The following is a 27,410-nucleotide window of genomic DNA, read 5'->3' on the forward strand; positions in this document are numbered from 1 at the left end:
GGAGATTAGTTTAGAGTAATTTAACAAATGTGGTAAGGCAGTGGTTGATGCAATTAAGAAAGTGTGGCATAAGCTGGGATTTGTTATGCATATAAAGTCAGTGGTAAATACAAAGCTGTTGCTCCTTTCCAGAATGGGCCAAGCTACTACTCTAGACCTTGGGTCTTGTGTTACTGAGCTGTACGAGTGGTTCAGGTAAGATTTTCATTTGGCTTTTAAAATTGTCTACAGGGATGCTGTTAATTAACCACATGCTCCATGTGTATTTAGGTAGAAGATGCCTGTTCAAGTAAATTATTATTATTAGCAGTATTTAAGAACACTATAGATCTTCTTTTGTTGTGTAGAATAAGGTATTTTCCAGAAAAATCTACAAACCACATCCTTTGCCTTTTGTTTCTTTTCTTTTTCTCTCTCATGTTATATCTGTATTCGGTTCAGGGATAGTGTCTCTAGCTCTACTTTATTTTTCCGTGACTACACACAACTGATTAGCTTCACTTTGCCGTGTTGTAGTGAAGTGGTTCAAAATCATATACCATAATTCTCTTAGCACTCTAGTCTCAGGTTGTGAGTAACATGTGTAATCCCCACAGAGAGAGGATAGGTTGACCTTAATTATCTTAATATCAAAGGACATGTTTCTCAAATCTGACATTTTACCCAAAATGCCCTATGCTTTCATGTGTATTACAGCAACATACATTGTTATTCTCTTTATTAGGCAAATGTGTTGTTTGTCTTTTTGTGATAGAACGTTTATTATTGAATGTCCAAGTGGGCTGATCCCTCTTCATGAGTTTCAAAGGCATTTCTGCAATGGAACAAGTGGGCAGTGAGTCGGCAGAGTATGTGGAACAGATGTTCCGCACATTGGACAATAATGGGGTGAACTACACTGAATGAATTTCTGTTGGATACCACGTGATTCTGGAGGATATACTTTTCCTACAGCTGGAACAGGACAATAATAAATGCTGTATCATAGTAATGGTTTATAAAGTTACAACAATCAGGAAGAATGAAGAGCAAATCTGGATGTTAATGTGTGCGCTTCTCTTTTGTTGACAAGATGTGTATACGATGAGCGGGACAGCTGCTTTAACCAAACCCAACCCTCTTACATCTGAGGAATGTACCAACAAGACAACTTAGACAAGTCTAAGACTCTAAGATTTAATTAATGACAGTTAAAAAAGATAAAGAAAACGCATACCTAAAGCTGAGGTAATGCATTTGATTGAGGATAAACCACAGCTTGTGTAATGTTAAATAATGCTGAATCCACGAAACATATATGAGATGAATCCTGAAGCTAAAAGTTATTAAGTTCAACACATTTATCATGTATGCTAAAGCGTAGTGAGGGCCTCAGAATGGAATGTGCTTTTGTGCCCTGTAATCTTGCATCTCCATAGAGGATACAGTTTAGGTTGTAAATGGTGTACATATGCCTCCACATACTGCTTACATTTAGAAAAACATTAAAGACAACTAATATTCTTCCTACACATGTTATATAATAATAATTGGCAGACTAACATTAAAAACATTATGCTCTTGCTCACTAATACCAACACTTGTTGCAGACAAATATTAAGTTGGGAAGTAAACCACATTGTCCTCTGCTCTTTGTCTGTAATCACTCTCTGTCCTTGTTATGTCTGTAGCCATCATCAGTCTGGAGGAGTTCATAGAGGGAGCGCTGGATGATGATTGGATCCGGGAGATGATGGAATGTGACCCCAGCATAGTGAAAGTGGAGAGGCCGCTGAGGAGGGACACCGCTTTGGGGGCCCATGGGGGACCCGGAGTGGGTTTTTCTATTCACTGGGAGCCAATGTTTGGACTGAAATTTCAAGGAATCGTTACAGCATCATATCTTATATTCCCTGTGACAAACTACATCGCAATAACTTGGAGATGGAGTTGAGGAGCTTTTAGATATTGTTTTGTTAAGTTATCACAAGATGAAAAGCATTAATTTCTGCCATGTTTTATTTATTTGTTACTGTATTTTGGATCAATGTTTTGTTTTGTTATTTTGTTGTTGTTTTATTTGCTGCATTATTTGATTGTAGTTTTGATCATTGCTGTGTCTGATTGCATCTCTCTTATAGAGTAAGTCATTGCTATCACGTGACAATGCAATTGTATTTGTCCTTCTCCATTCCATTATTATTTATAGTCCAATTAACCAAAGCTGCATGTCTTTGGATTGTCTGAGGAAGCCGGAGATCCCGGAGGGAACCCATGTTGACACGTGGAGAACATGCAATCTCCACACAGAATCCGAACCCGGGGCCCTCTGTGAGGCGACAGTGCTAGCCACTACACCACCGTGCAGCCTCGTCCTTCTCATTTGATGTTATTACATATCCATTATGCACTTGTGGCAAGATTAACTTTCAGACGGCCACAGATCCTAAATGAATTCGAACTAAATATATTGTTATGTTTACTGCTCCTCTCAGTCTACCTTGATTGACATATACCAATTCAACACGTTTCTGCAGTAATTCTATTTTCATGTCACGTAATTAAGCAATAAGGTACGAGAGGCAGTACTGTGTCGTGCAATAATGTACTGTTCAGGGAGTTGTGCAAACCCTTGAACTGTACATTATTGTAGACACAGTACTGCCTCGAGTACCTTATTGCTTTTATAATACGGGTACCTGCGACTTTATAAATAGTAATAGTAAGCTCCCTTTCAGCACAAAATAGTGGTAGCCACCAAACCTTGTGTATCGCATTTCAGCAACAGAGAAAATAGTCCCGTACGTGTTTGATACACGTACGGGACGCACATACGGGACTATAAAACTGACTGCCTGGTCAGTAAATCGCAGGTCGGTTGGAAGCAGGTGGAGGATGACACGCAGCCACCGATGTAAAGAAGTGCTCTCGCTGCTTCTGTCTGTCTTTTCTCCGTCATTTTTCTCCTCCATGAGGTTTAGAGAACTTGCCTCGCGTCGGGAAATGACCGACGTAATTATCTCTCACTAGAAATTATCACGATTTTGTGGTCAAACCCTTTTCATTTCTCGTCTCATTTTAGGGAGGAAGTGACGTTGTGTTGTAGTTCGTTATGCTAGTGTGGGGGATGCTACGTGAGCTTGTTAGCTGTTCCGTTTGAGCTAACGTTACTGTTAGCGAAGAGCCCCGTTGCAATACTGTGAACACTCGAGCAATACACCTGCAAGTTAAGGAAACCAACGTATGCGAGTTGTTACTGCGGACGATACAATATCAAAGTTTCCACGAAACATGTTTGGTAACTGTCAAGCTTGAAATGACAACTAACAGTCGCGCAATTTAAATCTACCTGTTGTTTTGAGATGCGCACTGATATGGAACGCTGTAAAAGTAAACAGGCTGTACAGTACTTTATGGCTGAATAAACTACACCTCGTGACTCACTCTCAACCAATCAGAATGCTTGATTTGATCTACCCGTATTGTAATACTTTTTACTCCACTTTATTCCAGATGGAAATATTGTACTTTTTACTCCACCACATTTACCAGATAGCTAAAGTTACTAATTACTTTGCTTAAAATTTAAGTTCCTAAAACTAGCTCTACCTTGATCAGCTACATAACGTTCCATATCAGTGAGCACTTAAAAACAACAGGTAGATTTAAATTGCGCGACTGTTAGTTGTCATTTCAAGCTTGACAGTTACCAAACATGTTTCGTGTAAACTTTGATATTGTAACGTCCGCAGTAACGACTCGCATACGTTGGTTTCCTTAACTTGCAGGTGTATTGCTTGAGTGTTCACAGTATTGCAACGGGGCTCTTCGCTAACAGTAACGTTAGCTCAAACGGAACAGCGAACACGCTCACTTAGCATCCCCCACACTAGCATAACGAAAATCGTGATAATTTCTCGTGAGAGATAATTACGTCGGTCATTTCCCGACGCGAGGCAAGTTCTCTAAACATAATGGAGGAGAAAAATGACGGAGAAAAGACGGACAGAAGCAGCGAGAGCACTTCTTTACATCGGTGGCTGCGTGTCATCCTCCACCTGCTTCCAACCGACCTGTGATTTACTGACCAGGCAGTCAGTTTTATAGTCCCGTATGTGCGTCCCGTACGTGTATGGCGGTTGCTATGCAACCGCCAAACACGTACGGGACTATTTTCTCTGTTGCTGAAATGCGATACACAAGGTTTGGTGGCTACAACTATTTTGTGCTGAAAGGGAGCTTACTATTACTATTTATAAAGTCGCAGGTACCCATATTATAAAAGCAATAAGGTACGAGAGGCAGTACTGTGTCTACAATAATGTACAGTTCAAGGGTTTGCCGGCCCTGCGCTGCGCCTCGGGCCTAACAACTCCCTTGAACAGTACATTATTGCACGACACTACTGCCTCTCGTACCTTATTGCTTAAATAAACTACACCTCGTGACTCACTCTCAACCAATCAGAATGCTTGATTTGATCTACCCGTATTAAAATACAGGATAAAGTATACACGTATTCCGCCTCTGACACAAAAGACCACTTGATGTCGCCAGTGCTTTTAAAACTGACACACAGACTCCTCCCATACTTTGAGGAATATGCTGCTTTCAGGTTTCGGCAAAAATATGGACTGTTTCCTTGTTATTGAGCTCAACGCGTTTAGGGACGTCACACAACTGTTGATTGTGGTTGTTCCAGGTATTTATTATAATCGTCCCCCTGTGATAAACAGATAAATAAAGATGAATAGTTTTTAAATAATCTTCGCGACCTGTGCATTGCTGATGTCAACAGTGAGTGGTTTTACACTGCTCGACTATCTCATTTCCCATCTTCCCAACGGTACCGAGAAGGCACCAGAACGCCCATCGTTTAATAAATTCCTGCTCCCGGGCCAATCCCAGCAGCGGGGCGGGGTTTTCCTGCCACGACGTCCCAAGTTTTCCAACTTCCATATCCAACAATCCCATCGTCACCTCGGTACATCATGGCGTAGAAATGTGGATGGACGGGGCAGTACTGGTCGGCACGGAGAAGTTCAGAAAGCAAGTAGCGTTGCAGCGGAATTATTGTAAACAATCAACTAACTAACGGACATTTCGAAATCACCTCGAGCGGACTTTCGGTAAGTTGATGTTTGGCTGTGATTTATTATTTCCATTAACTTCGGTTCATAAATTGCTAACGTTTAACTTAGCTAGTCGGAACAAGCTGCTGTTGTGGCGTTAACAGACACGTTGTCGTTGGTTCCCACCGTGAGATAACTGGTGTTACCAGGGTCCTGGGACAAGTTGACTGGTTCAGCTGAGCCAGTTAATGTTCAATTGTATATCACTTGTTGCATAAAAAAAAAAGGTTGAGCGTCAATGTTCTTGTATTTTCACCTAATTCAGCCGACGTTAATTGGGTTTACTGTGACGTCTCAGCCTAACTTTAAAGTGATGGGAGTTTCATCTGGATGTAACGTTAACGTTTTAATTTACACCAACATATTAAATAACCCTCCACCACCACAACGACGGGGTCTCATCATAGGTGTGACGTCATTACATCCGTGGCTTTCAGAGAACCAGACGATCTGACGGGGGTTAAAGGTGTCTGACGTGTGAGAGTCGGTCTCACGTTGCTTTGTGACTTTGCCTCAGCTCCAGACTCTGACAGACGTTGTGGTTAGCTAGTAACTCCCAGAGCCTCAGGCCACCTCTCTTTGCACAGACTACACTAATGTGATTTATTGTGGCCCCGAGGTGGTGCTGACTGTTGGTGAGATACACGTACTTTGGTACAGAAATAACGGAGTTGTACAAGGTGAATTGACCCAGACTGTACTTTTGTTTTTGTTTTTTTAAGCTGTGAAATTTGATCAGCTGTTGTAATGCCCTTCAGTTGACTTATTTAAACCGTTTGACATCCTGTCTGAAATGCTTTCCAAAACAAATTAATTTTCTCAAAATCAAATACTAGATAATGCCAAGGTAATTACTCTGCTGCAGAACCTACAAACACCTGTCAGTCAAATGTTCATCTTATGTTAGGCTTAGTTTGGGACAGTTTATGAAGTTGTGTTGTGTCAAACTTTTTAATTTCACTCGGGGGTTTTCCTTCAAAATATTAATTATTGTTTAGATTTTTGGGACCAGCCCCCCAGACAGGGCTCTTCATTTCACCTTTCTACAGTGATGCTGGGTAGGTTCACACACAACAAAACATCAAATGTGTATGTGAACCTTTAAGCTGTTTTGATTTACATAACCTAACCCTCTGTACCGCATGTGCTCTGTTCAATGTTATTTTTAGCATATTGTTAAAGACTTCAAGTAGTTTAGCCATGAGTAATATGAAAAGAATGTGTGCTGCCGTCCAACATAAATTAATTGCAGCTATGCTCCTTTGCATGCATACATACGAGCAGGAACAATTCTTGAAGTTTTTATCACATGGTAGATCTTTATTGCAAAAACTAAATTGTTTGTAAACACTGCAATGCCCAGTCACCTAGTTAGTTTCTTACTTTTAGTTCTAGCTGGTTTAACGAGAGAGAAAAGGCTCCTTCAGATTTGCTCCCATTTCAGGTTTTTATACAAGCCACGTTGTTTTGATGGTATAAAATTAGTGATGATGTATTCTGCCTGCTCACTTGGGTTGTAAATAGCTGCAGGTTATACGAGAGCAGCGCCCTGCCGGCGGCTGGTGCATCAGTGGACACACGGTCTGCTTACTGCACCACCACTCATGCACCCTTAAACCTGAAGACAATAACAAAAGCTCGGTCACGAGAGGAAATCACAGCAGGCAGTTCGCTCATACTATAACTATTTTAAGCACGTTTTATGGTGTGGCACAACACCCTACATGGTTTTTGCCCAAACACACTTAGATGACGTTTAAGGAAAAGCTTTGTTGCACTTGAGCCTTTTCTGAGGTTTTCAGAGCTGAATAGAGCATTCATCAAGCTTTTCCCATGGAAACATTGTGGGAAGGTGAAGACTGAGTCAAGGCCTGCATGACTCAAGACGTGGAAAGTGTCATTGTGTCATGTGGTGATACTTGGACCCATCTCCTTGTGCCCACACATATTTTTTTTTTAATGTTACCTGGATATAAAAAGAACAAGTAAAGCAAACGGCTGTATGATATATGCTTGGGTTGTAAATTCTTCTCTCCCTGAGATTATTTTTACTACCACTAGTGAAATATAGCTGTTGCATGGCTACTGTAAACACGTTCTCCCATCAGAGACAAGTGGCCCGCAGGCTTATATTTAGTTTTCTATTTTCTGTGTGTGCAAGAGTATAGTTGACTGCATTCAGGACTGAGGAATTACAAGATATTCTCTTTTTTTTTCTTTTCTTTCTCCCAGAAATATTGCAGCTTTCTGTAGTGTTCAGTGAGGATGGGGTATGGTTCACCCTGCCTGAAGGGACAAGAGCTCAAGGATATAAAAAGCCATTATTGTGATCCACTCTCCCCCTTGTATTCATTGTTCTCTGCATGTCTCAATGAATTATATGGCTGTTTTCACCAAAGGGCAAGATTGCTTTTTTTAATGCGTTTTTTTTTCTTTTTGCTTTGAGTCACTGTGTGTCTGAAAAGAGTATGCAGGCAGGTGTTGTTGCAAATGCAGTGTGTACTGTAGCGGGAGCATGGCATCATTTTTCTTCTATGTTTTTGTCCTCTCATCCGTCTCAGTCAAAATACCTCACTATCATGAACAATAGCCCCCTCTGTGTCTTATGGTTGGTGTAAGTGGTGCTTAGAGGAGCAGACAGTGAGACTTTGTTTTTGAGACTGATGCTTGCTTGTTGGGATTTTTGAGATGTCTCCTTGGATAGCAAGCTAGAACAGATGAAATACATGTGCAGATATTTCCTCCCTAATGTATCCTTAATGCAGAACACATTTAAATACACTTAAATTATTAGTGGATTTAAAGAAAAAACAGCATCTGCTATAACTGTCTTAGTAATCAATCGGTTTCCAAGCAAAATGCCAAAAATTCTAATGTAAGGATTTTAAATAGTTAACTCTTTTTTGTTTTCTCTTCCAGAAACAAGCAATGTGAAGATACCCCTTTTGTGCTTTCATAAAACATGATAGGCACTTTTTTCACTATTTTCTGACATTTTATGGACATTTTATGGACAAACAATTAATGGATTAATTTAGAAAATAATTAGTTGCAGCCCGAAAACCCTCTGATCCACTGCTTTTGTTTAGAAGAGACAAAATAGGCAAAGTCACCCTGCTGGTTGCGAGACAACCCTCTTTTGTTATGACTAACATACCATGGAGGCATCCCAGGACTTGAGGACACAGTGCTCTTCTGTAAATAGGCTTTCTTTTTGCTGAGATCTTTCTGGAGACATATGTCCACTGAACCCAGGATGATGCCATGTAAGTGCCCAGCGATGGTCTTTACATCGTTACACTTGTTTAGCATTACTTGACACATGGACGGCAGGTTTCTGAGCAGCATGTCTGTTCTTGACCTGAAGTGTTTGAAGTCTGTTTGCTGAAAGCCATTTACCTTACCCGTATTTGTTTCTCTGCTGTGAGAGAAGAGCTGACTCAGGTTTTTTAGGGGGATGCCCTGCAGGCCTTCATTCAACTTTGAGTCATAGTGATCCAACCTCTGTCTTTTAAAGTCTAGTGAGTTTTGAAGCTTCTTGACAGCGACGCTGGTATTAACCTCCTGTTCAGAGGTCAAGCTTGAAAAGGGCATGAATGACAGTACTTCCTCTGCACAACTAAGTAAAATACAATTAAAGACCAACATTAAGCTCACGTTGTCCAAAGCAAGACTAACACAAATGTATCCAAAAACAGACGCAAGTTGCAACCGATGTCGTAATACCCCCACGCCAATTCAACCCATGTATTTTGGTCAAGCCCTACTCCTGCAACTTGCTGGTCTGTGATCTTAAACGCCATCAGAGGCACTTCATATTGATTTCCAACCCAACGCAGCAGCAGCCATATTTGCTATCATAGATAGAAAACACTCGTAAAAACATAATTGCGACACTTTTTTCGACACTGCTTGCATGTAGAATAATTGTTAAAATAAGATAATCCTTTATTAGTCCCACAGTGGGGAAATTTACAGGAGATAAACAAATCCACCTACAGCCTCTATGTGGTTGAGTGACCTGATGCAACTCCTACAACTAGAGAAGATAAAACAGTCGCATAGGTTTAGAGACAAATGCTTCTCCATATGGGATTCAGCTTTGACTTAAAATGATGCCGGTTACCCCTTTTCCCTCCTGAGGATATTTAATCATGTAGACCACAATTTTGTTTTACTATACCAGTAGTTTAACTTATAGAACCGTTCAGATCTATAATTTTGTATGAATATTATTCTAGTATTTATTATTAGGTATTTATTTTTTATAACACTTGTCTGTTCTATACCAATATTAGTTTTTTTCAATCTGTATTTATGACAGGACCCAGATCGAGAGTAGTTTAGGTGCCCTGTTTCTCTCCTCATGCCAATCCAAATGTTAAACAGGTTTTTTGGGGGGTAAATATCTACCATGTGTGCATTAAAAAAATATATATATTGATTGGGGCAAAATGTGACATTGTTGATATCTTTTTATTTTTATGCAAGTAAGACAGGTGGTACATGTTGGTGGGCACAATATTTGCTGTATGTATTTAAAACATGGAAATATTATTTTAAGAATGCTCACTTTATTTGTGCTTTTCCAAATAAACATTTCAAGAAAAGCAATGAAGGTCCGCCCTGCTGTGGATTGTATTTGAAATACGTAATGCCAGTATGGAAAAATGTAATTCTATATAATAGTCTATTCCAACTGTTTTCTTTTCATATTCTTTTAGAAGAATATGTCTGCTTCAGAACTTCATCAATGTTTTCACAAATATGGTGTGCTTATTTTCATATTGTTTTTCTTAACTTCTGCCTAACGTTGCATGTTGTTCTGGTAAGATGCCATGTGGATACTAGGTCATGCACCATTACTGCTTTTTCAGTGGGCATGATATTTGTAGGTTCCCTCTGAAAACACAGCCATTGAAATGTTATTGTTTTAAGTAATTTAAGTACATCGTTCTCTAACCTAAGAAAAAAGACATTCTAAAATGCTAGTAGAACATTGTAATTGCCTTATGGAGATAACTGTTATATCCTGTTTTCTGCTCTGCATTCTGCTTTTCCCATTTGTATAAGTGAGACAAGCAGTCACTGTCGGCAGTCTGAGAGCATTTTTACCCTCATTCAGTTTTACTGTTGGAAAACACTCAGCAGTTTACTAGGGAGCTGACTGGTGGCATGCTGGTTCCTCTCATCTCTTCTCAGCCTATTTTGTGTGTGTGTGTTGTGATTCTTGTGTTTAAGTGCATGCTTATTTTACACATAATGGAAAATGTGCCCACAGAAATGCTGAAATAACAGTGTTAGGTCTGTAGGTGGTTTACATAAAGTTTGTAAATGGTGCTACGTCCCTGTGACAGGCACTCCCAGGATATGAGGCAGCTGATTAAAGGTGTGTGTGTGTGTGTGTGTGTGTGTGTGTGTGTGTGTGTGTGTGTCTTTTGATTAAATGCACAAAGATAAAGGGTCTGTTGTGCTGCTGGGGCAGATGTCCAAGACTGGGGCACTAAAATGTAACTCCCATCCAAACAGAGTGTCCAGTGTCCCATGGTAGGACATTCATGCTGCCAATATTGTACGTAAAAGGCCTGATTGATTTAAAAAAAAAAAAAAAAAAAAAATGCATTATTCATCACCTGCTCAGGGAACCTAGAACAAATCAGCAGAGCAGATATAATTTTATTTCAGATGGTTTCGTTTCAACTGTTTAGTTGGTTGCTTTTCTGTAACAGTCAAAACCCTCTCCGAAACATAGTATTTTAGCAGGTAATGTCCCATTTAGGCATAGAGGGTTGTTGAGAATGTACTGCATTCACAGCCTAATTCCTGGGTGGGAACCTTTTGTAACCACATGCTCTACTTCAACATTACTGCGTTTTTTGTCTAGAGAGCTGACCACTACTGTAACTGGTTTGCTGGATATGTCCTGTTCCTGCACTGTTGATTTTCAGATCTTGAGCACACAGTACAGCTGCCATAATGGTTTTTATTCCATCAACTAACCTGTGATTCACTGCACTATGCTGCTGGGTCACAATAATTGGGGATGTTTTTATTGTAAATTCCTTTCAGTTAACTTTAATGTGAGATTCCTTGTTGTCGTTTTGTGTGACCATGCAAGTGTGGAGGTTTTTATGAAGCTTCTCTACTAAAGAGATTATAATTCTTTGTTTGTTTACATGGTATCATTGTTCTTCCAGGTTCATCAGTGACTGAAGATGATGGCTGATGCCAGCGACATGTTGGCAGCCGCCCTGGAGCAGATGGATGGCATTATAGCAGGTATAGTTCTCATATTGCATTCAGCATCACATAAAAGTGATCAGTAAAATCAACTTAAAAATGAACAGGCAATCACTTTTAAAAGTGAGTGATGAGCTCTGATTGTGTCTTAATGGACCATTTAATTTAATTTTCTTCATACTGTGTTGTTGCAAGGATCACCAGATGTGGCTCCACAGGATCAGATGTCAAACAAGTGCCATTATTGGTCATCTCCTAATAACATGATTGTTATGATTATCATCATTCACTTCAGTCCAGCCTGTGATGGCAGGCATACTGCCATTTAGTTAAGGAGTTACATAAGGAAGTGTTGGAAGTTGTGTTATTTGTATGTACAGTGAATTACCTCAGAACCTGAGCTTGAGTCCTAATGTTTGTGCTTCTTCACCTCAGGCTCCAAGGCAATGGACTACTCCAACGGGATGTATGACTGCCAGTCACCCACCTCTCCTTTCATGGGCAGCCTGCGGGCGCTTCACCTGTTGGAAGATCTCAGGAGCGTCCTGGAGTTAATGGACACAGAGGAAAGGGAGAGTCTACGCTGCCAGATCCCTGACTCCACAGCAGACAGTCTGGTCGAGTGGCTTCATGGTCACTTGGTAAGATGTAGATTTAGGAAAGACCCATACATGCTACAAGAGACTCTCAGATCTATAAAAGAACAGTGTTTGAGATATTAAACCAATAAGGGCATCAGTTGAGATCTATCATTTGTTTTCTTGTTATTCTTTTAGTTTAATAACTGGAATTATATCCTAAAATATATTAACATTTACTTTCTTTCTCTCCTCATCAGAATACTGTAGCCTCGGGTCAGATCAGTTTCACTGGTAATGTCGCATAACTGATTTATCTAAACGTAGAAGATGAAAAAGTTAGAACTAAACAAAGGAACACTTCCGATGTCTAAATCAGTTTAATTTGTGCCTCCATGGAGGAGGTTTAGTCTGTGATGGGAGTACAGAATGTTCTGCAAACAATCTTTAGCACATCTGGTTTGCTTCTGATTGTGCTCACTCTGTGTGCTGCAATAAAACTCTATGAATGCAAACAAGCATGGGCAAACAGTCCTGTGTGAAAGCCAATGGTCAATGTCCCAGCCAGTGTGCTGCAAGAAACAGGTGGATTTCCTGAGAACCATAGTGGTGTTTGGGAGAGCGATGGAGTTTTTGTACAATGCAGTAAGTCACTCTGCACAGCTGTCTGAATGTGAGTCGCCTTCTCAGCCATGTAAGGTTTTGTTGGTCACACTTTGATGCAAAGCATTTAATCTGAGATCATTATTAGGTGCTGCAACCTTAAAGATTTTTAAGATCAGCAGAATAAATAACTTACCTGTGCCGCTTACCCAGGTCTGCACTTTAAAAGGGCAAAGGTCAGTTCCTCTTCTTTGTCTAATCCATATTTTCTACTGTCTGCATAGTCCAACGGGCACATTGCTCTGAGTGGGGCTGACCACTACCAGGAAAGGCTTTGCCGAATAGAAAGTGATAAGGAGTCACTGGTTCTTCAGGTATCCATCCAACAATTCTTAAATAATCTTACCAGTATCACAAAGACATATTTTAAATGGAAATAAAATCTACTTCTTGGTTCCTTGCAGGTGAGTGTGCTGACAGACCAGGTGGAGGCTCAGGGAGAGAAGATTCGAGACCTGGACTTGTGTTTGGATGAGCACAGGGACAAACTCAACGCCACTGAGGAGATGCTACAACAGGTGTGTGTGCTTTTGTGTGCGTTTCATCTGTAATGTAGCTCAGTACAAACAGCCACCCTGTAGAGAAAGCTATCGATGGTTCACATGTGTGAAGGGGACACTTACTTTTATCTTTAAGAGCCGAGTTCACGTCTTTCTGTAGACCAACATTTTCTGTAGACCTGTGTTTGATAAATGCATATTTACTAGTGTGCTTGTGTTGGGTGTAGCAAGGGCTTTTCGTTGTGCTTGTTGTCAACTACTGAAATAATGCAGTCTAATTCCCATGTCTACCTTTACCACAAAGCACTGAATATTCACTATTATTACATTTACAACAACAAGAATGCCTATACTGCTAATGTTGTTTGCGCTGCCAATATTGACCAAAGAACAACCAACTTCCTTTGTAACGCTCCTTCTTTTGTCATTGTAGGAGCTTCTGTGCAGAACTACACTGGAGAACCAGAAGCTAGAACTGATTTCTGAAGTGTCCAACCTGAAGCTGAAGCTGAATACCATCGAGAAGGACAGACTTGATTTCGATGATAGATTTAGGGATAGTGAGGTATGTGAGCTAATTCTCTGGACAGGAATTCTCTTTGTTTCTGCCTTTGTCCTTTTTTCTCTCACCTCAATACACACACGACCACACACACATGACCACACACATGACCACACACAGCAAACTAGCTCTCATTCATGTTGTCTGACACCTGTGTGGGGGAGTAACATCTCCTTTACAGCTGTGTTTTGAGTAACAATGTCAGATGAATGATCTTGCACTTAGAGAAAACCCTAATCATTCACTGGGAAATGTGTGGATTACCTCTATTTTTTTACTCTTATTTGAATATACTGCCCTCCGGTCAAAAGCTGGACAAACATTAAGATGCCAATCGGTTGTTTACGAGATTAGAGCGTTTTCTGCTCCCAGAGGAACCATGCAGAATACTTGGAAAGCTGTCAAACACGTGATGTTATTGTTGTAGCACCGAGGTCGTCTTCCACCCCGCTGGAACAAAAAGCTGCTGTCAATGTTCCGCCTCGCAGCACATAAATCACTTCTCATCTGCAGCTTTCTCTTGTTTTACAACCGCTGCTCCTTTGAAGCATCAACTCTCCAAGGAATTCAGTCCCTTCAAACGTATCTAGAGTTGCTTCATACTTTGAAAACTAATGAACTAATATTGTTGAATTTGAGCACTGCCATAATGAAACTGGAAAGAATCAAGTATTACTAGTGTATCTTTTCTTTCTTTCATGCCATCAACCAGCCAGGGACTGTAGATGAAAATTAGCCTTTATGGCTCATGTTAATGTGCATTATCCATTTTTTAAGACGAATAAACATTGTACGATTCTGCTTGCTATTCTACTACAATTCTGTGATATGCACTTTCTATTTTCAGGATTTTATTCTTGAAATTAATGAACTGCGGTACAGATTGACAGAGCTGGAGAGTGAAAAACTACAGTATGAAAAGAAACTTAAATCCACAAAGGTGAGTTGTCACAGGAAAGTTTTCTCTGTGTATATGAAAAACTCTTCATGGTTTACATCATTATTTCCCGGCTGTTTATGAAGCCTCAAGAGTGGTCTCCAGCTAAACACACTTTTTTTTTGGTTATCATTTCACAATCGACTCACATGGTTGTCAAAATAGTTAAAACTGTGTGGGACAATTCACAGCTTAACCTGACAGAAGGTTGACGTGGTGTACTGGTTAAAATATACTGCCGCTTCTGTAAACGGCTCTCAGTATGATTTATTCGTATATCTTTTCTGGAGATTTTGGTGGCTGTTTTCAAGACCTTTTTCTGTGTTAGATTTTCTGACTTATTTTGGTTGCGACCTCAGGAGAAATTGCACCTTTGCAGTTACCCATCAAGCTAAAACAGCGCTTTATCCCCGTCTGTTGGTCAGCAGTGTCTATTTTTTTTAATGTTCTTTGTTCTGTAAATATCTTGGCTTGAATCTTGGGTATTCCATCTTCTTGACATCTTTTATATTTCACGTCTTGCATCTCAATATTCTCCTTTCCTTGGCTTGTCTCAACTGCTAGTCGCTAATGGCCAAGCTTTCTAGCCTGAAAATCAAAATGGGGCAGATGCAGTTTGAGAAACAGAAGAAGGAGCACAAACTCCAGGCTATGAAGGTTGGCTTTTGTCAGGACAACTGTTTTGCTTGCTGTATGATTATGGTTTTTGACCTCTCCCTTTGGCTCTTCGTCTGTTTTTATTTTTGAGGGTTTGCAGTATTATTTTCAGCAAAATGATGTCACTTTTTGTAAACAGTGGAATCTCTTTATTTACTAAACCATGCAGCACAGTAAAATGTTTAAAGTCAGGATTAGTCAAAAATACCACTTATTTAACTCTGCAGCTACAAGGGACCACTTAAAGAAAACATCCACATTTTTCAAACCACAGGCATGCTTTAATTTCTTTTCTTTTTTTAGAGTTGGCAGCATTCTATTGTCTTTCGTCATCTCTCATTGCACTCATTTCTGGTTTTCTGATCATCTTTATTAAAACCTTACCATTTAATTTGTCTGTCTCTAAGCTTGCTTCCTATTGTGGTCACCTAAACATGTCTTTTTTATTTTATATAATGGCCTGTATTTGTTATTACCTCAGCCCTTCCAGTCATAAGTGCCCACACACCCACCTCACACATGTGAGGCAGGTGTGTCCTGCGTGCCTGTGCACCACGTCGGCATCTTTGAAACTCTGTGTTGTGGTTTGTTTGTAGTGTGGTGTGGGGGTGGGGGAGGGTGTGTCTGTGTGGAGGAAATACCCTCACTGTTGTCCTCTGTTGGACAGGAGGAGCTAGCCATACTGAGGAGGCAGCTGGAGGGCAAAGACGGAGATGTGAGGAGACTACAGGATGAGACAGGCTTCAAAATCATCGCCTCGAGCAGTTCAGATCCCACAGAGAGAGGTGGGGAAACCAGTCGAATCACAGTCGTTACTGAAGATGTCAGCATGCATGATGTTTAAACTCATGTTCAACCTGGTCATATGATTGAGTTATAATATCTATGGATAGTTGGCAAAGCAGTAGGCTTAATTCTGCAAGAAGTCAGAATCTGCAGCCAACCAGTTTTTGTTTCATAATTCTTTGTCCTGTTTAGTCTCTCATCCAGATGAAACTCTTAGAAAGAGGCTGAAAGAAAAACGTAAGGGGGGTTTTTATACTTTATTATTGCACTTTATTACTGCACCCCTCTCAACCCTTGTTTGCATGAACGAGCATGAGCCATCTGAACTCAGCTTGTCCATTATAACCCATTGGAGTGCTAATGCCAGACCACAAAGCATCACATCACCAATCTGTTAAACTTTTGTCAACGTTTGAGGACTTTGAACTGAAGACCAAAGTCATCCAAAAGCTGTGTTTTTACTGTCCAACCTGGAACGGCAACAAGGAATGTCTGCTTTGTGTTTTCAACAGGAATGAGGAATGTATTGTGTTGTTTGTCATAACCATTCAGGCTGCTCACTCATCCTCCTGCCTCATGTTCTCCAACAATAATAATCCCCTCCTATACCCCTCAATGTCTCTCCTCAAACTCCTCTCAACCTTCCCTTGCTCACACCAACAACCAGTCTGTCCTGCTAACCTGTCATGTTGCTAAGTTCAGTGTTGTTTGACAGTTCAATATCTATATAATATAAGTGCTGCCTTCATATCTGAGCCATACCCCATCAGTGATCTTTCACGTATGTAGAACAATTTCATTTTTCATTCAGTACACAGATTTCCTCAACATGACCCCACATAGAGTTCACTAGTCTAGACTGGAATTTGCAACTAAGGCTGCGTTCAGACTGCTGGTAAAAGTTGCACAAATCTTCTTCTTTTTTGCGCATACGTGTGTGACTCAGATCTTCTTATTTTTATCATACCAATGTGAACAGAACAAATTTCATGGAATTTCTTTCTTCTTGCAATTTAACCTCGGCCATATCAGAATTCTTGCGACTTTTATGTCACTTTACATCGACATTTGTCACAGTTCTGCTCTGGCACTTGTCACTTTGTGAACGCAAACATGGAAGACATGATATGTCTTCTTGCCGCGAGAGGTGCTGACAGATCTGGCTCAGACTCCACATCTACACCCCGCCCCCCCCCCCCCCCCCCCCCCCCACCCCATACAGATGTGGCCATTGCTCCAAAAAAAAAGCCATAATTCAGAATTTGTCTCTCTATCCCCTCATCATCTTCCTTGTTATCATCTGCTCACAGATTTGCTATCTTGCACTTAACTTATAAATTAAACCGTAAACACTGACATCCGTGGCCTCCATGTTCACTTCTGTACAACGGCATTCTGCATGTGAAGTTATTGTTTTTTTGCACATGCAGGTCAGTTTAGGACAGTCTGATTTTAAAAACAATGTGATCATATCTGAGCAATAAATCCGACTTGAGCAATAAGGCTTGCAGTGTGAACGAAGAGTCCTTAATCAACACTACTTTTAATATTTTTTTGAAGATGCGTGGGACATAAACAATTTGTTTTTAACATTTTATGTCCCACGCATATTCAGACAAGTTTAAAAGCAAGGGCCCGTGTGCGTTAGTTTCTGGTTAGAGATCACATAGAAATACCTTTTATTGTTGAATTACTTAAAAATTACAAACCTATGGGCGGACAGGCTGAATAATAGAAGATCACTAATGTTGAGGGTTGACCACACACAGTGTCTTAGCAGTGTGAATGTTCTGAAAAGCGAAAATGTTCTACCAAGGTGCAAAATCTGCTCCCACAAGGATGTAATTAATTGATTTGGAGAACTCTGGAAAAACAAAGAATGTGGCTATGATGTTATTGGAATGCCGGTCAGCAATGTTGTGGCCTGTATGGTCTGATTGTGTTAAGTCTTCTAATCATGTGTGTTCAGGTTCATTATCCATATCCTCTTTGTACCCTCCTCAAACTTCACACTGTCAACACTACAGTTCTTTGTCTGGAATAATTTTCTGTCCTCACTAGATGTGGAAGTGCAGAGAATGAAAAAGGCAGTTGAGTCGTTGATGGCAGCCAATGAAGAGAAGGTACGTTGAACGAGTTGTGATTCTCTTTGTGCCAAAGCAAGTGATTCAACGCTCCTGGAACATTTGCCTCACTGTGGTTTTAATTGTCTTTGACTTTGCAGGATCGAAAGATTGATGAACTAAAGCAGTCGCTGCTGCGGTATAAGAAAGTTCAAGAGATGGTGATGTCAGTGCAAGGGAAGAAAGGTGAGATATCTGTCAGAGTAAATGAGTGATACATGGTGTACTCAAAGGCTATAATGCTATGTTGTTTATTTTGCATCGTTTAGCCCATTAACTGCACTTTATAGATACTTAACATTACTGAAGGGTATTTTTCACAGCATATCATATGTTTTATTGTGATATCCAATCTAGGTGGCCACTGGATTTATTTCAGTACGATATGATAAAAATCATCTTGCACAGACTTGAGCTAGAGATAATCCAACACAGGAAACATCTGGTTAGCCTTATTTTGTTCAAGTCTATTTGGTCGAGTGCTTTGAAAACTGCGCCAGTTGGTGTGTTGAAGGACACTCTAACATTTAAAATTCGAGACAGCTGCCAAACGGCAAAAACGGCAAATTTGTCTGCTGGTTTTCCTATGGGTGTATTTGTATTGCCCTGAGCTTGCTGTTTGATGATACACTCATTCAATCGTCTTTCTGCAACACATTTCATTTGAGTCTTCTTTGAGTCTTCTTTGAGAAAATCTATCTGGAGATAATGAACACGGTTAGACCTCAGATAGACTTTTTTTCAGTTTTGAGGTTTGATCAATGCTAAATAAAACCGCTGATTCTGAAATTGTACATGTAACATTTCCATCTGCATCTTAATCAATGTCTACTCCAGAGAAAAGCAAAGATACCGAGAACATCGAGAATCATGGTGATGAATCCATTGCATTTTTCTCAACCATCCCTGTGTTTGCGGAGTCAGAAAAGTATGAAGTTACAGATGTTGAACAACTGAAAAGGAGGAGCCCAGATGAGGTTTGTGTGCCATAATGTGTGTGACACAAACGCTAGCATCTAAAAATCAATCTTAACAGTCAATAATATCCCAAGAAATGTCATTGTTGATATGAGATGTAAGATGCTAAACTTTGAATTAGAAATTCAGATTGTTATCGTTCTAATGTATTGTTCAGGTTGCTAGTGACTCTTGTACTGTCGGTTTTTCCATTGTTTTCCCTCAAGCAACTTCAAATATCATTAAACTCTGAAATGCTCAATAAAACCCTAATAGCTCACATAGATTTTGCACTTGCGAAATGAGTGTTGACAGGTTTGACATCATTAAATGAATAACATCGGCTGTCAGTTCTCTAAGCATGTGTGGAGATGAATAGGCTGCTGTAGTCTCATAAGACTTAGATTTTTGAAAGTGTATATTTCTGTCTTCTTTCCTCGCTCTGATCTGTGTCTAGTTGGAGATCCTCAATGGACTGAATGAAGAGTCCTCACCCACACCTAGCCCTTCAGATCCAGAAGGAGTATCAGAGTCGGCACCAACAGATGTAGAAAGGTTAAATATAAGAGACTTGTACCCTCTTTCACATGCATTTATTTACTGCAGTTCAAGTTTCTATCATTGACGGTTTTACTGATGAATGTGACCTGAAGACTTTTCAGTATAGTCAGTGACAATTACCGGTACTGACTCATGTTCATTTGATTTGGGGCGAGTAACATGCACATGTGGTGTCGTGCAATGAATACAAAGGTATCCATGCATCAGTGTAAGGCAGAGTAGTGTGCACTTACGTGACAAGTAATCACACCCCTTAAGGCCGAGGTTCTCATATTGTTCTGCGCTCCACATAATTTTAGTTACTAGATTTGATTTTAACAGAATTAGACCTAACATTGTAACTATTTGAAAACCTATTGCTGATGCTTCTAATGCGCAAATCTACTACACTGCCAGTTAAGTGTATATTGTTATGGTTTGGCATTTCAGCAGCCAAGGTGCTACAAAGACTGGCAGTCAGGACCAGCTGGATAGGAGCAATAATCAAAAGGTAAAAATTACTAATCTTGAACAAAACAAAGTCTTTTGTCTGGGAACTTTGGCAAAATGTTAATGCATACCATTACTTCCCAGGAAGTTGTTGATTTGTAAAAAAATACAAGTAGCCTTCACCTTCACCAAAATGTCTATTTGTTACATGTCTTACTCATCCTCTCTCTTCTCTTTGCCTCATACTGTTTGTTCTTTTAGTCTTTCAAATGCACCGTAGCGTGTGACACTATCCTATATGTTGTGTGCAGTCCACTTGCTTATTTCTGTTTCTTTACAGTACTTGTAGGCCAGTATGTATGAACATGACAGTCATGTAGGAGAAATGTTTTGTTTGTCCTCTGCAAGAATGCTAGTGAAGAGACCAGGGAAAAGCCGCCCATGAGTCCCTCAGCCACCTTGCCTGCCACCACAGAGGATGACAGCTTTGGCTCAAGAAAGGCTCGTTCATCCTTTGGAAAGGGCTTCTTCAAGATCCGTGGAGGCAAGAAGGCAGCCGGTACCCCGAACCTCGGTAAGCACAAACCATATGATATAGCAGAAAAGGTGACTCTCCCTGTATTTGATGCCATTTCTACATTTTAAGATAGCGGCCGTGCAAAATTGAGGGACTTTTTATTTTCTTCCACCATGAATGACTTTTTATTTTCCCAAGCCACACCCATGGAACATAGGCCCACACAAACTGTGGTCCCCATTTAATTATGGAAGTCTGTTTCTGTGCTGATGGATGCCCTTCATTCCTTCATGTGTTTTTTTCTGTGTACTTTACACATGTATGTCTGTCTGTGTTTGTTCCACCTCTACAATCCGGTTCTCATTTCAATCATAATGTCTGCCCTTTGTCTTGTTCTTTTTCTGTTGGACCGTGTCGTGTGTAATGTGGGCTTTGTAACACATGAAGACCGCAGCCGGAGTGCAAGTGCGCCGATGCTAGGTACAGTATAGACCACAGGTCGTTGAAGGAAAAGGAAATACTGAGTACACCTTTGCCCCTTCTAAACTCATCCATCCAGCTGACTTATTTGTATCATCCCGTCTCAGTGCTTCAACAGCCACACCCTGCTCACTACCCATTGTTGCACAAATGTCCAACACACAGAGAGTGTGTTCATTTGCCTGTGTGCCTGCATGTATTTGTTTAGACTCTTCTTCCTTTTTTTTGTGTTAAACCCTTCCCCAAACACGCATCTGTTTCAAGATCCAGATTATCAGATCAAATCATTTATTTGAATCTTGAAGGCATCCGACAAAACAATCTAAAACAAAACTAATGAACCTCTTTTTAATCTAATAAATTCCGACTATATTTATTCCAGACTTAGTCAGACGTCAGGTGTGTCTGATGCATGCATACTAGAGAGGGTATTGCTTTTGATGCCCACCACCATAACCTCTCTTTCTGTCTAGGTCTAGGAGACATCATGTGTCTGTCTGAGTTTTCTGGGTCTCTACACTGTGTGCAGCAGCTCTGTCTCCCACACGGATTCTCACGATGCTGATTTTATTTTCTGTGGGCATTTGTTTGTACAGCAGAAACAGAGCAACGGGGCACTGACCATCTGGATCTGGCCGGGCTGCCACAGAGGTCGGCTAACGGTGACAGCACCAACACGTTGTCCACGACCCCAGAGAGCAGGAAAAAGTCCAAAGGAATAAAGAAACTCTTTGGGAAGTGAGTAGAAAATAACATCTAGAAAACAACATATAGAATCTTACGCTCTTGATTTTAAGAATAACTCTTTTATTAAGTAATACAAATAACTTTTTGGAATACATTTAGAATAATGCCTATAAATGTGCATATACTACGTATATATGACACTTTCAGATTCAGTTGGAAATATAAAAAATGTACAGAGAATTCTATCCCAAAGGCCATAATTTGATCGTGAGGATGTAACATTGAACGTTGTATCTTTAAGGCTAAAAAGGAGTCAGTCTACCACATTTAACCTGGATGACAACCTCCCAGAAGGGGATTTCAAGAGAGGTGGAGTGCGAGCCACAGCAGGACCCAGATTGGGTTGGTCTCGTGACCTCAAAACGGCAAATGAGTAAGTCTGTGCATTCAGCCTGACTGAGGAGACTTGGTGTGGTTTGCTTGTTTGAACCGCTGGTGTACAATGAAATTCAGAAACCAGGAGATGATTTTTGTTTGGATAACAAAATACATATACTATTCACACAATTTAAACTTGTATGCATTGGTTGGTTTCCTTTTCAGACTACTACAAGGGTGTCCCTGCATACCTTTTTGAAAGTTTTGACTTTCTATTCATTTGTTTTGTTTTTTATTAGTGATGTTGATGCTCCTTTTGCACGCTGGTCAAAGGATCAGGTGTGCGACTGGCTGCAGGAGCAGGGTCTCGGCCTTTATGTGAACATGGCTCGTGTATGGATCTCCAATGGACAGACGCTGCTGCAGGCCTCACAGCACGACCTGGAGAGGGTGAGACGAAGCAGAAGAGTTTAATAAGTTTAGCAAAGCTGGCAAACTGCCAAAGCATTCTTGTTGTTGAACTTACTACAGAACGGAGTCCGTCAGATGATGTCTGTGTAATCTTTACTTGCCTTCTGGTGGATGTTTAGGAGCTGGGCATCAAACATCCACTGCACAGAAAGAAGCTGCAGCTGGCTCTGCAGGCCCTGGGCTCAGAGGAGGAGGATAATAAGGGGAAGCTGGACTACAACTGGGTGACGAGTGAGTACCAGCGAGTTATCCATGATCTTCTGGTCAGAGGAACTTCGAAATCCTTTTTGGGCTATTTTTCGTTGTTTTTCTTCTTCTTGACTAATTTTGCGTCGAATTATATTTGACTGTTAACTTGACTTCTTCCTTATGACATTTTGCTCTTTCTGTTCACTGTCAGGATGGCTGGATGACATTGGTCTGCCTCAGTATAAGACCCAATTTGATGAGGGGAAGGTGGACGGTCGCATGCTGCACTACATGACAGTGGTGAGTGTCTCTGCACAGACTTTGTAGACGGTCTGACAGCTCTCATTAGGGTTATTGCATTCAGAGTCAGATGAGCTCCACTGGGGATGGCCTGGTTTCTCCCTCCCTATTTGGGACAATCTTGACATCACACCACAGTGTAAACCTCTGTTCACATTGTGATTCTTCAGAGGTTTCAGGAAATTTTCATATTACTGCAAAAGTCTATAATGTGGTTTTAAAATGTATATTTTGTCACAGCTGAACTTTGCTTTTATTGTTTTAATTTTACAGTAAGTGATTGATGTCTTACTTTGTTCCTCAGGATGACCTGCTCTCTCTGAAAGTGGGGAGTGTCCTCCATCACCTCAGTATCAAGAGAGCTATCCAAGTGCTCCGACTTAACAACTATGAGCCCAACTGCTTGCGTCGTAGGCCGTCTGACGAGGTGCATTCACTTTAACAATAATAGTAATAAGCAGCCTGTTCTATATTACATAGCTGTGTGTGTGATCATACTCCAATTCTAATTACTTTATTTATTTTCTCCCCTTTCCGCAGAACAATATTTCTCCAGCAGAGATTTCCCAATGGACCAACCATCGGGTTATGGAGTGGCTGCGGTCTGCAGACCTTGCTGAATACGCTCCCAACCTGAGAGGCAGCGGTGTGCACGGAGGCCTGATGGTGAGAGTCTGGCGTTCAGTCTTCCTGAGGAACAGAGATTCTCTTCTGAAAGTGTTCACTCCTAATACATTTCTTCTCTCTTCAGGTTCTGGAGCCGCGGTTCAACGTGGAGACCATGGCTTTGCTGCTGAACATCCCACCCAACAAGACTTTGCTACGCCGTCACCTCGGCACACATTTCCACCTGCTCATTGGCTCAGAGGCCCAGCAGCTCAAACAGGAGTGTTTAGAAAACCCTGACTACACTCTGCTAACTGCCACCACCAAGGTCAAGGTAACGCAAGAGTGCTTGAGGATAGACTGTCTGTGCTTCAAAATAGTACTGATAGAACGCCTCTTCCAGTGGTTACACAGGTTAGCTTGTAAGAAAATCCCAACTTTGGATTTTACATAATGATTTAACATTTTTGACACGACAATAAACATCTTATAAATGGTAAATTCAAATAAAATACAAAAGACTACCTAAAGACTTTACAGGCTCTTTAAACTGTCTACTTCCTCTAAACCTATACAATGTCTGATCAGTGGATGAACTTTGTTGTTCTCTCAGCTTGTATTGCAAACTAGCTAGGTTTCCAACTACAAAAATGGCTTCCCAAAATATAGTGCAGAAGATGTTATGGAGGATACGTTTTACAGCGGTTTGGCTGGATCATACAGTCAATATATTCAGTAGTTGAGCCAGATTATGCAGCTGAAAAAATGCATGTGAGAGCTAGTTGTGCCAGAGCATATGATGACGGGGACCCCTCCAATCCATTTTGTTACGTCTAAGCACTGCTGGCAATATAGTAGCACTAGCAGGAATTCATTGTTTCATTTAAATACATTTACAATCAACATCGATTAGACATGCATATAAAAGGTGGCACATTTTCTCTTTAACTTTTTAAAAAGTTTGTTTTATTATACTGCTTTATTAAAACCTGGCAACTTAGTTATTGAAAGGTTTAAGATTGTAATTGTCAAAAAGGAGTGTAGCTTTACAAAACATACTTTCCCTGTTTTCTCTCTCCTCGCTCATACCAGCCAAGAAAACTGTCATTTGGTAACTTTGGCAGTTTGAGGAGGAAAAAGCAAGATGAGACGGAGGAGTACGTGTGTCCGATGGATGTGGAGATGCCAAAGGGACGAAGCTTTCAGAAAGGCTTCGAGCTCCAAATCTACGAGGATGACCTTGACAGACTCGAACAGGTGAGCTTGTTCTTCAAAGGGACTATAGACAATGAACAATTATGTAACTAATTGCATGTACAGTATATCTGAAATATATGTCAAAGACATGTATTTTGTGCATTATATGGAGAGAAAAAAACTCTCCCAATTTGGTCCTTTGTCGTTTTTTATTGTGTGTAAATTGTCACCAATTTGCTTGAAAGGTGTTTCTCAGTAGTCTGTACAACTTAAGTTTCCATACTCTATTGGGGGTTTCAGTTAATTGACTTTGAAAGCTGCTTCTTGTTTCACAGATGGAGGACTCTGAGGGAACTGTCAGACAGATCGGAGCTTTCTCTGAGGGTATTCAAAACCTGACGGTAAGTATTGAACAATGACCAGGGCACGCTGTACTCGTTGTTAATATTGTTTTCACATGCGTATATATTTATTTATTTATTTATTTGTGCCTTTTATCAGAGCATGCTGAAAGATGATGAATTCTTCCAAGAGGCTTCAAATTCACCAAACCTCAGTGTAACAGATGAGGACTCCAACGCGTGAGACCTGGTCGTGCTGTGAATATAACTCTGTGCCAATCCTCTCCACTCGCACACAGTCTTGTCTCAACAAACCCCAACAATGCTTCCACATTTCTTCTTAGTGTTACATTCAAAGATGAGCCAAAAGTATTACCGTGTTTTTCTGCTTTCATTTTTAGTTTTAAACCATGGCGTTGTGACAGCCTACAGTCCAGTAGCCACTATCACTCCTGAACTTTGTCGTCTGTGGACAGCTAGGGAACATTTAGGGCAACACCACTGCTTGCCTACCAGCTGGTTTCTGGAGATATTTTGGACTCTGTTGTGTACTGGCACATTTCTATATATGATAGAACACAAGTGTCAACCAGCAGAAGAAATATGCCTATATAGATTTTAATATATGTCTTTTAAATTTCTTTCTGACTGTAGAAATATTGAAAAAAGAAGTGATTTGCTGAGAAGATTTTCCCATTTTTAGAAGTTGGTGTAAAGTAATAACTCCGAAACAGCTGCTATGTTTTCTAAATAACTAAACCCTGCTAATTACATGGGAATTGTCATATATTTTATACTACACTGAACATTTTACAGGTTTTTACTCAACAGTAATATTCTACATGTATTTGCACCAATGCATATCATACAACGCCTAAAGAATATCATTGCATGGTATTGGAATTCAACACATTTACAGTGTATATGTTCTTTATGTTTATTTTGAATTTTTTACTATAAATTGTTTTTTTAACTGAACCTGTATTTTTGGAAAAGCGTTGTTGCAAATTCAGATTTGTAATCTAACATGTCAGATGTAGTCGAAATAATGTTCTTTTTCTTTTACGTTTATTCATTTCTTAGATCAATAAAATTATTTAAATCAGTTTGGATTTTTGTCAACAATAGTGGTCCAGCTGCAAAAAAAAATCGCTTGTTGGTGTTTGTCTCACAGAAATCGTAGACTGAAAGTAGAAATCTTCTGATTATTAAACTGTTATACAATATTTATGTTAAACTATTATCAATCATGTCTAAATGATGCGCCTGTAGCCAAAAAATAGCAACTGCTGGGGAATCATCAGGTCCTTTTTTTGAAAACATTTCTAGCCTCAAAGTTGTCATTGAGTCCAGATCAACCAATGCCATTTGTTAGTTTGTGGCAATTTAATGAAAGACAACTTTATTGGGAATATCCTGCATGTGAGCACAAGCTTTGAGGGTGACCTTAATCAGAGGTTTCTCTTGTGTCCATAGAGCAGTGGTTCTCAAACTGTGGGGAGGTATTACAGAGAAATTCTCTGCATTTTACACATCTCCGTGAGGTCAGCTTTTCTGCTGTTGCGTCTCTCAAAATAGAATACAAATCTAAGCTCAACATTGAGCATGAATTAAGAGTGGCCCTTTCAAGCCTGCAACCCCGTTTAAAAAAAGATTTGTAGAGGCTCATTGCAGCCACTAATAAAATGTAATGGCTCACACATTCTCCACTTTGTGTTGCACAGGTTGCATGTTATCGTTATTATCTTAAAGATATTCAGTGCAAAACAGGTTAATTGCAGCCACAATAGGCAATTCTTTTGCCAAATATTAGTTATTTTTTGCACAGATATAACTTTATTTGCGAACAAAGTGATTGCACATTGTATTTGTTTTTGTCTGATAGAGCAATCTGGTTTACTTCAAAGGGATTCAATTGTCATTATTCTATTTGAAAAAGCACAGATGGAGTCACAAAAAGTTATTTCAATAAAAATTCAGCATGGACCATTTTGTTACAATTGTTTTGGGGCAGTGGGGCATGAACATTTATCTTCCAAAGTGGGGCATGACAGAAAAAGTTTGAGAACCACTGCTGTAGGGGGACAGCATCAGGGCCTGCTGGCTTCCAGTTTTCTCCATTGTTTTGATGCATTTAACA

The 27,410-nt window shown here is 40.2% G+C and overlaps 2 protein-coding genes across 5 annotated transcripts; both read left to right on the top strand.

The window, feature by feature from the left end:
• Positions 1 to 133: 133 nt before the first annotated feature.
• LOC306741831 (guanylyl cyclase inhibitory protein) lies at positions 134 to 8,045 on the top strand (the record flags this gene model as incomplete). The annotated part of the gene is given in 7 exon segments (XM_079224148.1): positions 134 to 195; positions 755 to 827; positions 829 to 888; positions 964 to 1,065; positions 1,069 to 1,135; positions 1,671 to 1,813; positions 8,031 to 8,045. Coding segments are annotated over 7 exon segments (522 nt in total).
• On the top strand, positions 4,973 to 26,376 carry ppfibp1b (PPFIA binding protein 1b). Of its 4 annotated transcripts, XM_079224218.1 has the most exons (27): positions 4,973 to 5,108; positions 11,309 to 11,390; positions 11,787 to 11,992; positions 12,817 to 12,906; positions 12,997 to 13,110; positions 13,526 to 13,657; positions 14,502 to 14,594; positions 15,916 to 16,033; positions 16,227 to 16,271; positions 18,096 to 18,157; positions 18,259 to 18,343; positions 18,995 to 19,134; positions 19,572 to 19,669; positions 20,105 to 20,165; positions 20,513 to 20,678; positions 21,069 to 21,101; positions 21,698 to 21,839; positions 22,090 to 22,221; positions 22,466 to 22,616; positions 22,757 to 22,868; positions 23,038 to 23,126; positions 23,431 to 23,553; positions 23,667 to 23,792; positions 23,878 to 24,066; positions 24,825 to 24,989; positions 25,265 to 25,330; positions 25,431 to 26,376. In XM_079224218.1, exons 2-27 carry the CDS (start codon positions 11,327 to 11,329, stop codon positions 25,512 to 25,514), a joined length of 2,886 nt encoding a protein of 961 aa, XP_079080344.1. In that variant the 5' UTR covers positions 4,973 to 5,108; positions 11,309 to 11,326; the 3' UTR covers positions 25,515 to 26,376. The 4 variants fall into 4 exon arrangements, with proteins under 4 accessions (XP_079080344.1, XP_079080341.1, XP_079080342.1 ...); XM_079224215.1 differs by lacking the exons at positions 4,973 to 5,108; positions 11,309 to 11,390; positions 11,787 to 11,992 and having other exon boundaries at positions 12,247 to 12,906; positions 21,701 to 21,839; XM_079224216.1 differs by lacking the exons at positions 4,973 to 5,108; positions 11,309 to 11,390; positions 11,787 to 11,992; positions 21,069 to 21,101 and having other exon boundaries at positions 12,247 to 12,906.
• The last annotated feature ends 1,034 nt before the right edge of the window (positions 26,377 to 27,410 follow it).

This window comes from Taurulus bubalis, assembly GCF_910589615.1.
Source record: "Taurulus bubalis genome assembly, chromosome: 9".
NCBI lineage: Eukaryota > Metazoa > Chordata > Actinopteri > Perciformes > Cottidae > Taurulus > Taurulus bubalis.

Coding starts and splice junctions, on each gene's coding strand:
- ppfibp1b (XM_079224218.1), top strand. CDS start 11,327: ATGATGGCTGATGCCAGCGACATGTTGGCAGCCGCCCTGGAGCAGATG. Junction 20,679..21,068: donor AGCCGGTACCCCGAACCTCG/GTAAGCACAAAC, acceptor TAACACATGAAG/ACCGCAGCCGGAGTGCAAGT. Junction 23,127..23,430: donor TGCTGCACTACATGACAGTG/GTGAGTGTCTCT, acceptor TTTGTTCCTCAG/GATGACCTGCTCTCTCTGAA.